The sequence below is a fragment of the Pan paniscus genome, chromosome 4, assembly GCF_029289425.2.
Source record: "Pan paniscus chromosome 4, NHGRI_mPanPan1-v2.0_pri, whole genome shotgun sequence".
Lineage (NCBI taxonomy): Eukaryota > Metazoa > Chordata > Mammalia > Primates > Hominidae > Pan > Pan paniscus.
In genome coordinates, this window is record NC_073253.2 from 114,669,126 (window position 1) to 114,680,674 (window position 11,549).

General features: G+C 40.5%; 1 protein-coding gene across 3 annotated transcripts in view; it reads left to right on the top strand.

The window, feature by feature from the left end:
* Positions 1-3,935, top strand: part of TNFAIP8 (TNF alpha induced protein 8) — a 127,761-nt gene extending 123,826 nt beyond the window's left edge. For all 3 annotated transcript variants that reach the window (XM_008952057.6, XM_063604602.1, XM_003826711.6), the window contains exon 2: positions 2,148-3,935. In XM_008952057.6, coding sequence (XP_008950305.1) covers positions 2,148-2,713 — 566 coding nt within the window. In that variant the 3' untranslated portion in view covers positions 2,714-3,935. The remainder of the gene's footprint in view (positions 1-2,147) is intronic.
* Positions 3,936-11,549: the final 7,614 nt, after the last annotated feature.

Consider the following 11,549-nt stretch of genomic DNA (forward strand, 5'->3'; position numbering starts at 1 on the left):
CATTCTTTGAGTGGATGTATGGCACTGTATATTTATAAATGATGTTCAGGTCATAAGGAACCATTTTGCAGCTACCTCTACTATATACTACGAACTACTTTGGTCCAAATTTCAAATCTAATTTGGTTCTTCTTTTCCTCAATTTTATTTAATTTTAATTTTTTCTGAGACAGGGTCTCACTTTGTTGCCCAGGCTGGAGTGCAGTAGTGCAATCACTGCTCACTGCAGCCTCAACTTCCCAGGCTCAGATTATTCTCCCACCTCCAACTCCCTAGTAACTGGGACTACAGGTGCACGCCACCACACCTGGCTAATTTTTTTTTTTTTTATGTAGTTTTTTGTTGCAATGGGGTTTTGCTGTGTTGCCCAGGCTGGTGTCAAACTCTTGGGCTCAAGTGATCCTCTCCCTATCTTGGCCTGCCAATGTGCTGGGATTTCAGGTGTGAGCCACCACACCCCGCCTTTCCCCAGTTTTAAATCCAACATGGCAGTTCTGGATTAAGGGAGTCACTCTTCCTATATGTCCTCCCAGTCTGGATTTTGAAGCAGCTGCCTTTTTGCTTCCTAATGATGCTAGCCTATCCAAACTAGAAATAATCTTATATAATCATTGATGCCTTGACTCATTTGTATGTATCTGTATTTTTAAACTTTTTATCTTTCATTACCAAATGACTGCTTTCTGATACCCAGGCCTAGGCTTAAACACTGGCATATATGGAGAGAACAGTTGCCACTCGACTCAGAGATGGAGTAGACACCCAAAGAACTGCAGTTCTTAAGCCTTAGGAGAAGCGAGAGAAATGGGCCAAGTGCGGTGGCTCATGCCTGTAATCCCAGCACTTTGGGAGGCTGAGGTGGGCAGATCACCAGAGGCCAGGAGTTCGAGACCAGCCTGGCCAACATGGTGAAACCCCGTCTCTACTGAAAATACACAATTAGCCGGGCATGGTGGAGGGCACCTATAATCCCAGCTACTCTGGAGACTGAGTTGTGAGAATCACTTGAACCCGGGAGGTGGAGGTTGCAGTGAGCCAAGATCACACCATTGCACTCCAGCCTGGGCAAAAAGAGTGAAACTCTGTCTCAAAAAAAAAAAAAAAAAAAAAATTGCTACATGCATGGAGTGGGGAAAATTGTGGTAGAAGAAAAGTAAACTTGGTTTGGAGAATAAACATTTATTGAGCATTTTCACTTGACCAGCTCTAAGCTGGGAAGATTACATATAGTGTCTGTTTAATATTTAATATGTATAGCCATTATTATATATATTGTAAACATCTGTCAGAAGTTATAATTCCAAAAGTAAACTCTAAGCAACAGCTTTTTCAAAGTATATTTTTCATGTAGCACATTTCATTAGCTCATGAAAAAGGTTATTTCCCCAAAATGTATAAAAATGTAAAGTGAACAATGGCCATTCATCAGAAATAGCAAGTGACAATGAGCTCTCCAAGTAGCACTTCTTTCCAACACTCGACTTCTGGAGGCTGAAATTCAAGGTACTTAGGACAACCAAATTGGTAGGCACTGGCCAATGTCTTGGGAAATTTGACTTTTTGCAACCGGATTATAAAACAAGGCTTTCCTTTTGATTTGCTTAATCTGCCATTTTACTCAATATTATGGCTTTGCCATTTGTTCTTCTTCCATTTAAATGAATTTCTTTTAAATCGCTTGTGGTTGCTGTTGCCCAGATGACAGGTATAGAGTTGATTTTGTATTTTTTTTTTTTGTTTTGAGACAGAGTCTCGCTGTGTCACCCAGGCTGGAGTGCAGTGGAGCAATCTCAGCTCACTACAACCTCCGCCTCCTGGGTTCAAGCGATTCTTCTGCCTCAGCCTCCTGAGTAGCTGGGATTATAGGTGCCCACCACCACGTCCATGTAGGCCAGGCTGGTCTCAAACTCCTGATCTCAAGTGGTCTGCCCACCTCAGTCTCCCAAAGTGTTGGGATTACAGGTGTGAGCCACTCCACCCAGCCAAAAATTCTTTTCTGAACAGAGACTAATGTCAGTAGATGTAAGACAAACCACAAATGGTGGGAAAATGAGGGAAAAAAGTGCTGCCAAATATCTGTTTTTAGTTCGCTTCACTTGCTGATATTTACTAATTGTTAATTCTTTTCCTCTCTTTTTTTTTTTTAGTGGCCACAGATGTCTTTAATTCCAAAAACCTGGCCGTTCAGGCACAAAAGAAGATCTTGGGTAAAATGGTGTCCAAATCCATCGCCACCACCTTAATAGACGACACAAGTAGTGAGGTGCTGGATGAGCTCTACAGAGTGACCAGGGAGTACACCCAAAACAAGAAGGAGGCAGAGAAGATCATCAAGAACCTCATCAAGACAGTCATCAAGCTGGCCATTCTTTATAGGAATAATCAGTTTAATCAAGATGAGCTAGCATTGATGGAGAAATTTAAGAAGAAAGTTCATCAGCTTGCTATGACCGTGGTCAGTTTCCATCAGGTGGATTATACCTTTGACCGGAATGTGTTATCCAGGCTGTTAAATGAATGCAGAGAGATGCTGCACCAAATCATTCAGCGTCACCTCACTGCGAAGTCACATGGACGAGTTAATAATGTCTTTGATCATTTTTCAGATTGTGAATTTTTGGCTGCCTTGTATAATCCTTTTGGGAATTTTAAACCCCACTTACAAAAACTATGTGATGGTATCAACAAAATGTTGGATGAAGAGAACATATGAGCACATGAGTTAAGATTGTGACTGATCATGATTTATTTGAAGATGGAGCACTGCTGATTTATGAAGGAAAAAAGAAGAATTTTCTAAAGATTACACATATTTCAGAAAGACTTTGCCCAATTCAGTTGTCAGACATAATGATTTATTTGAAGGCTTGTTTTATTTGAAGAAAAGCATATTGCCAAAAATTCTGGTTAAAAGCTTCCTAACGGGTAACAGACCATGGGAGAGATACGTGGTTGGGTAATGCAAATGTAGTTATACAAAGAAAAATACAGATGTCTCCAGACCTGAGGACTTTTTAATAGGGCAGTTGTTGTGTTGGTGGCACATTGGATATTTCTAACATGTACAAAGCTATGTATTTTGATTTACTTTCATTTCTTGCTATGTATATGTACTTTTCTTAAAATGCCAAGAACTTTCTCTTGCTATCATTGCTCCTTTTGAAACAATTCAATTTTCATGTCTACAGCTGACTGTTTTTGTTAAGATTGAGTCATCGACATTCAGGATTTAAGTCTGAGGTCGTCAACCCTCAGGAAAAAAAAGTGGCTTATCTGAAATCAGTACTGTGGAAATGAACTATATTAGCTATTATGAATAATGTCCAATATAAGAATATGCTTCTGGAATTGAGTTCTCCTTTTAAGTACCAATGATACTTAAATTTTTCAGAAATGTAATGGTGTGTCATTGCCTTGAAATGCTTGCTTAGGGCTTCTTTTATATTATCTTAAAAAGTGCTGGTGAATTTTCCATTTTTTACATCCATTTCACATGTAAGAGACAAAAAAAATCTAGATTGGTCTTGATATTGAGATAATAAAAAGTAAGTAGCATTAAGAAAGGTAACAGTCTTCATTCTACAGATGAACTCATTGAAACAATTTAGGGGAATGAGGGGCAAAAGGGGAGAAATGATATTGCTAAAGAACATGAGCATAAAAATGAGTGCATTTCAGTGTTTAAGAAGGTTTGATAAAGAATGTCACTTTTTTATTTAACTGATAAGATTTTTGTTATTTTTTACTTTGATAAGTAAACCAAAGAATATTTGTAATTCAAGCAGTTTGTGTGGTGTTTCTATATAATTTTCTGTGTATAAATAATAAAGTAGGCATTTGTTTATTTTGTAAAAAAGAAATGAAAATCTGCTGGCCAGCTATGTCCTCTAGGAAATGACAGACCCAACCACCAGCAATAAATATTTCCATTGTCACTGTGTCTATGATTTTTTTTTTTTTTTTTTTGAGTCTCGCTCTGTTGTCTAGGCTAGAATGCAGTGGCATGATTTTGGCTCACTGCAACCTCTGCCTCCCAGGTTCAAGCGATTCTCCTGCCTCTGCCTCCCAAGTAGCTGGGATTACAGGCATGCACCACCACACCCAGCTAATTTTTGTATTTTTAGTCGAGATGGGGTTTCACCATGTTGCCCAGGCTGGTCTTGAACTCCTGACTTCAAATGATCTGCCTGCCTCGGCCTCCGAAAGTGTTGGGATTACAGGTGTGAGCCACTGTGCCTATGATTTAGTGTACTCTCTTGCCTTAAATTTGCCTGCCTCCCAGAATATTGACATTAAAATAATAGTTTACCAGGAAAGGTTCCACAACTAAAAATTCCAGAAGTTGAGATCTGCTCTAACCCATTTCAGCCTAGAGAGGGTGGTCAGTTTCTCTGACACCCTCATTTGCTTGGCTAAGACAAGCAGCAAAGGTGTAGAGTTTCTTCCTGTTTGATATTAAATCCTGACACTAAGATTTGAACTGAAAGTATCATTCTCACTTCCTAGAGCCAGTAGGTGATCAGTATATGCTGTAACAATAACACAGTGACTACAGAAATGACCCTTCTAGCTTCATAACTTGCTAAGTAGCTTATAAATGGAATTCAGCAGCCTTCCTTGACCAGCTGTTTTCCTCACATGTGAAGGCTGAGAATGTGATGGGGGGTGTGAGCTACTGACTGGATGTGTTCTGTTCTCCAGATCTCACACAGCAGAGGTATGGGAAACGAAAGCCCTGGGCAGTCCATGGATGCTTCTTGCTCATCTGTAGCTATAGACAGGACCAACCAGAGAGAGAAAATGTACGGAGGGAGAAATCTGGATCTCTCTGGACACACTGGATCCTAGGGTTGTGCCAGCAGGCTAGCAATCAAATGTGCATGGGATGGGGGGAGCAATGCTTCATCTCCCACAGAGGGAAGGCAGTGAGGAGTAGACCAAAGGAGGGAATCCTGTTTGCTACCATTTCTCAGCATTTTCTGGAGGGGACCCATCTCCTAACCAGTGCTGTGCCTGAAAAGCATGCCTTGGATCAGGTCCAAAGTCGTGATTAGCAAGTTCATTTCTAATACAATAGGACTCCCCTTGAGCATTTAGGGTGGCAAGGAGCGTGGGAGCTGGGAAGAATCCCCACGTGCTTAGGGTAGATAAATCTGAGCCGAGTTAATACTAATTTGGGGGTCCTATGAACCTTTTTATAAAATAGTATCTGTTCACGTTTTGAAAAAAATTGTGTTGTAATTGATTTTATTTTGTGCTGGTGGCTTCTCTGCAAAAATTATGAGTGGATATGATAAGTGGATGATAATACTAATGGACAACTAACACAGAGTAGTTTGTATTATGTGTCGGGTACATTAACTCATTTAATTCTGCCACAGTCTTCACCATCTTATAGATAAGGAAACTAGGGGAATAGAAGTTAAGGAATTTCCTGAGGTCACATGTGCCCGAGGTGTCCCAGCCGGAATATGTATAAAATCTTATTTTCACTTAAAGATGATATGGCTAAAGGCAATGCTAGGAACATCTTTGGCTCAGAGAAGCGTGGGCAGTATGCTGCTGAAATGGTTCCTCATATAGTGACATTTTAGGCAGTACCTAAGTCAGCACAGGTCTGGCCTGTTCTCTAAAGATCTGTGTAGATTTTGTACAAAGACATTTTTCAAAGTTTTCAACATGACTCCTACTTTGGGGGCATCTTGTGGCTCAGTTTTCTGTCTCGTGGAACTTCACTTCTAGGTGCTCACAATGACTTTTAACGTTGACTTCTGAGGTGCAGTGAGCTCCTCCCCCACAGCTGTCCCTAGCAGTGGTGGGTTCAGAGGATGACAAGGCACTCAATGTGCATTCACCAAGAGAAGCAAGGAAGCAGCAGTTCAGTACTGTGCTCCCTAGAGTAGGCACGGCATCAGTTTCAAACTTCAACATTATTTTCCAGATTTGGAGGCTCAAAATATTTGAGCAAGTAAGTTAAAAAATAGCCTTTTTCTGATTATTAGGCCTTTCATGTACAACTCAAAATTAGTTTAAGAGTAAAGCATGGGGTGGGTGCGGTGGCTTATGCTTGTAAGCCCAGAACTTTGGGAGGCGGAGGTGGGAGGATCACTTGAGGTGAGGAGTTCAAGACCAGCCTGGCCAACGTGGTGAAACCCCACTGCTACTAAAAATACACAAGATTAGCCAGATGTGGTGGCAGGCACCTGTAATCCCAGCTACTCGGGAGGCTAAGGCAGGAGAATCGCTGGAACCTGGGAGGCAGAGGTTGCAGTGAGCTGAGATTGTACCACTGCACTGCAGCCTGGGCAGCAAGAACGAAACCCCGTCTCAAAAAAAAAAAAAAAAAAAAAAAAAAAAAAAAGCATGAGTTAAGAACTTTGATCGTACAGAAATATTGCTTTTTAAACTCTTATATAATAGTATGCCATTCACAATTATCTGGAAAGTTCTTTTTCTCCCACCATGTGAATACACACACACACACACACACACACACACACACACAATTTTTAAGCCCCCAAAGGCTTAAAATAGTACTTTTTGTGGTCTGTACCGGTCAGTTGGATTTTTACTAAGAATTTTAATTTATCCTTGAGATACTTGATGAGTGTATATAAGCAGTTGCACTTTAGCATACAAAACCTGACAAATGGTAAATAAAAGAATATGTTTATCCAAATGATGAAATATTTGTAGTAAAAAGTGCTATTCAATTGCCAGGAAATTAAAATACTCCAGTAAAATGAATTAAATTAGCATGTTAATAGGAGTGATAATATTTAAAAATTTTAGTCAATCTTGCATTTCCATACTTGCATTATCTAAACTAGTTGAACTTTTCAGTGTTTTACTTGATATATTGCATTCTTGAGCATTAGGCTTCTAGGTGATTTGTTAAACTCATAGCAGGTTTTAGTACACAGTGCTGTTTATGACAGATAAAATTTTATCCTACCTCTGAAATAATTGTACTTTTTGTGATTCAGATAAAAACCTTACAGAAACTCCCTAATGAAAATATTGAAGCATTAACCAGAAAATGAGTCAGCTTTTTGTTTCCAAAATGATACAACAGGAAAACCTTTAACTACTTATAATCCCATATAATCACCATCACCACGAAGTATTGAAAATCTGTTTTCTCTTTTACTAAGTGTCTGCACGGTCACTTATGTATACCCAAAGCCAGAAAGATATTTTTATCTCAGGGAAATTCCAGAAATGGAAACATTTTTGTGTAATATTGATTCATTTCTGTCTCACCAAAGATGTGTTTTCCACGTAGCAAAGAACATCAGCCCCACGTTATAGGGAACAAGCGAGTCCCAAATCGTACCGTCTGCTGAGCACTGAGAAAGGATATAGACAAATCAGTCAGCATTCACAATTAAGAGAAAAACATCTGTGCTTTGGAAAATGTTCTTCAAGGATAGAGAATTGTGCTCTATGTCCACCAAATTTCCATGAGATCTTTATAAGATTAGACAGCCAGTGGATAAGGCCCCTTATCTTTCTTCATGGATGGCTGAGGAAATTCTCCACCTTCCCTGACATCAGCTGCATAACTGTATTTCTGCCTCGTGGAAATAAAGTAGATGATCAGGCACTTGCGGTTTGTTCTTAATACAAGAAAGACAATTTGATTTTTTAAAGTTTTAATTTGTAGAATAATGTAAGACAATATGTTTCTTTCTACTTTGGTTTTTCCATTCAAAAGCTTACAGATGAATTCATTCGTTTAAAACTGCCAGGCTGAGTGCGGTGGCTTATGCCTGTAATCCCAACACTTTGGGAGACTGAGGTGGGCGGATCACCTGAGGTCCAGAGTTCAAGACCAGCCTGACCAACATGGTGAAACCCCATCTCTACTAAAAATACAAAATTAGCCGGGTGCAGTGCCACATGCCTGTAATCCCAGCTACTTGGGAGGCTGAGGCAGGAGAACCACTTGAACCCAGGAGGCGGAGGTTGCAGTGAGCCAAGATCACACCACTGCACTCCAGCCTGGGCAACAAGAGTGAGACTCCGTCTCAAAAAAAAAAAAAAAAGAAACTCTGTCTCAAAGTAAATAAATAAATTTTTAAAAACCAACCTGATGTGAAGTTGAAACACAAGATGCGGAAATAAAAACTCAGAGTATAAATATATTGTTACCATTATCTGGGATAATTGATGATTTATAAGAAGCTCAGGTTTCATCTTCCTAGAAATGGACTTTTATTAGGCCAGCAAGAATGACCACTTAGCCATTTAAATGATTTGTCAGCATCTTTTGCTGCTCTCTTCTAAGACCACTGGTTTTCACTAAAGGATAAATACCTGCTAAGCAAATTATAAAATACTATAAGACATTTAATCTCCTGGAAGAGGACTTGCTGATAATTGGATCAAAGTTCCAGCATTATTGCTCTTTTCGAATCATATGGACTTGGTGTTCTCATGACCGAGGAGTCACATTTTTAGCTTGCTAAAATACTCACTGGAGAACATGGTGAAATCCACGAGTGGAAACGTTCCATGGTATTTTCAAACGCCACGTGTCAGGAATTTGGCATGCCTTCCTCTGGGAGAGGCACTGGAGTGTGGCCAGATGGAACCCAGCAGGGTACAGAGGGCATTTGTGGGAGCAGTTAGGAAACCAGGACGTCCAGCTTCTGCCTGCCAGGGAGCTCGCTCATGTTGTCTCTGAAATTTGCATAAAAGCAATTACCTCATATTCTAATTTTAAAAATAAAAATTTTAAAGACATGGAAGGCTCTGAGGCCTCCTGAAGGCTATTCCTATGTGAGGTATTGTTTACGGGTGGCCTTTCACTATTTCCAAATCAGCGACGAAAAGAAGACTGAGTCTAAAATAAATGAAGCAACAGACTTCAGCAGCCTGAGAGAATTTTGTTCAATTCCAGTCTCCTTAAAAAAAAATCGGTTTTTGCTTTCAATTTAGGAAAATTGTTTTGGGTTGCATTGTTGAAAGAAATGATTTCTAGCAGCTACTTATGTATAATCTCTTAACCAATTAAATTCTGAATCTCTTAAATCATTTGATTATTCATGCTGGTTTTAGTTATCCACTGCTGTATTATAAGCCACCCCAAAATTTAGTGGTTTAAAACAACAACCATTTTGTTCCCGCTCACAATTCTGTGGGTTGAATGTGCTCACCTGGGCAGTTCTCTGATTTGGGGTCTCTCATGTGGTTGTGGTCAGATCATGGCTGGGACTGGAGTCTTACAAAGATTTGGCTGGGACACCTGGATGACTGAGCCTCTCCTCTCCCCATGGTCTCTACTTACTATTTACTAAGAGCACCCCAAATTGCAAGAGCAGAAGTTTCCAGGCATTCTTAAGGCTGATGCCCAGAACAGGCACAGTATCATTTCTGCCTCATTCTACTGGTCAAATCAAATCACAGGCTGTACTGGGGTCCCCAAGACACCCTCAGGTTTGATGATTCTCTAGAAGGACTCAGAAATCTCAGAAAAGCTATTGTACTCATAGTTATGGTTTATTATAGCAAAAGGATACAGATTAAAATCAGCAAAGGAAGAAGGCACATAGGGCAGAGGCCAGGAGAGACCAAGGTGCAAGCTTCCAGCTGTCCTCGACCAGTAGAATTTTATAGACAGCACAAAATTTTCCTAGCAATGATGTGTGACAACATGTACAAAATATTGCCAACCACGGAAGCTCACCCCAGCCTTGGGAGTCCAGGGTTGTTAATGAGGCATGGAGCACTCACATGACTAACCTTAGTTACTCAGGGTCCAGCCCCTCCAGAAGTCAAACTGAAACAGGACGGCCCAGAGCTCCAGGTGAATATCATAAATCACATTGTTAGCATAAACAATGTGTCATGGCTCAAGCCCTAGGCATACAAAGGCACTCTTATCAAGCACTATATTCCAAGGGCTTGGAGAGTGTCTCCCAAGATCTAGTCAAGGGCCAGTCCTTTCTTTGGAATTTGCAGGGTTCGAACTTCCCAGTCTTGCTGAGTTAATCCTTTACTGCACACTGGCTCAACCTGGGTTTAGTACAGGAGGAACTACACAAGGGCATGAATTCTGGGATGCATGGCTCTTTGAGGCCATCTTCGGAGACTAGATGCCATATGATTGTTTCCCACCCTCTTGGCTCCAGCAAAAACATAATTCTTGGGGAGTCTGGAGTTCTTCACATAATAGTTTGTTTTTAATTGGAAACAAATATATAAAATAAGGATGGACTAACCTGAATGTAGTTAATAACTACATTCCTGTCCATGTGAACATGTGAGTCCTGACAAGTTAATCTACGTAATTCAAGAAATGATGATTAAACAGCTACTATGTGCCTAACGCCAGGCTGTACCCTGGAACTATGCAGTAACACCTAGTTCTTTACTGACTGGTGGGGACACTTACAATGCACAGGTAACTTAATACCGAACGGGGCTTCCCACGATGCAGATGAACCTAAGAAAGGCGTTTTTAGCCCAGCATAGGCTTTCTGATGTAACAATTTTCAAACAGTGTTTTGAGCTTTAAACTGATATTTTAAAAGCAATAAACTCAAAGTAGCGGCCGATTTCTTTTTCAAAATCAGTGGCAAGTATGTGTGCTGGGGGCGGGTGGGGGAGGTGGTATATGTGAGACAGTATAAGTAGAAGATAAAATGGGCCATTTTTCCTTTATTTTCCTTTATAAATGCATGTTCCATGCATTTCCTTTAGTTCCTGGGCCCAGTGGCTCACACCTGTAATCCCAGCACTTTGGGAAGTGGGCAGGTCACTTGAGCCCAGGAGTTTAAGACCAGCCTGGGCAACATGGCAAAACCCTGTCTCTACTAAAAATACAAAAATTAGCGGGGCATGGTGACATGCACCTGTAGTCCCAGCTACTCTGGAGGCGGAAGTGGGAGGATAGTTTGGATGGCTTGAGCCTGGGAGGCGGAGGTTGCTGTTAGCCAAGATCTTGCCACTGTACTCTAGGCTGGGCCACAGAGCGCAACACCTGTCTGGAAAAAAAAAAAAAAAAAAGCTTACAAGTTATTTTTTTTTTCAAAATAACAATGGTTATAAAAAGCCCCTGGCAAAATGTAGATTATAAATTCTACTGAATGGAAGAATGTAAAATAATATTTTAAACACTTTTTTTGGTTCATTTTGTTAAAAAACAGAGTTTTGCTCTGTTGCCCAGGCTAGAGTGCAGTGGTGTGATCATAGCTCACTGCAGCCTCGGCCTCCTGGGCTCAAACGATCCTCCTGCCTCAGCCTCCTAGGACGTTAGGCAGTTGCCACCACACCCAATTAATTTTTAATCAACATTTAAGTAACATCTTATTTAACATTCTGATTCTTGGGACTATCTGAGTAATAGCAACATGGGAGATGCTTTTAACATTTTAAAATCGTTTATCTAGAAATTAGATTGCAGCCTGATTTGTGAAGCTGCATAAACTCTGACTTCATATCCTTGTGCCCAGTGAAGCATATGTGTGTCCCTTGACCCCTCAGGCCAGGACACAGAAGTAGATGGTTGAAGAGGTTCAGTTTGTGACTAGCCATGCCATAGG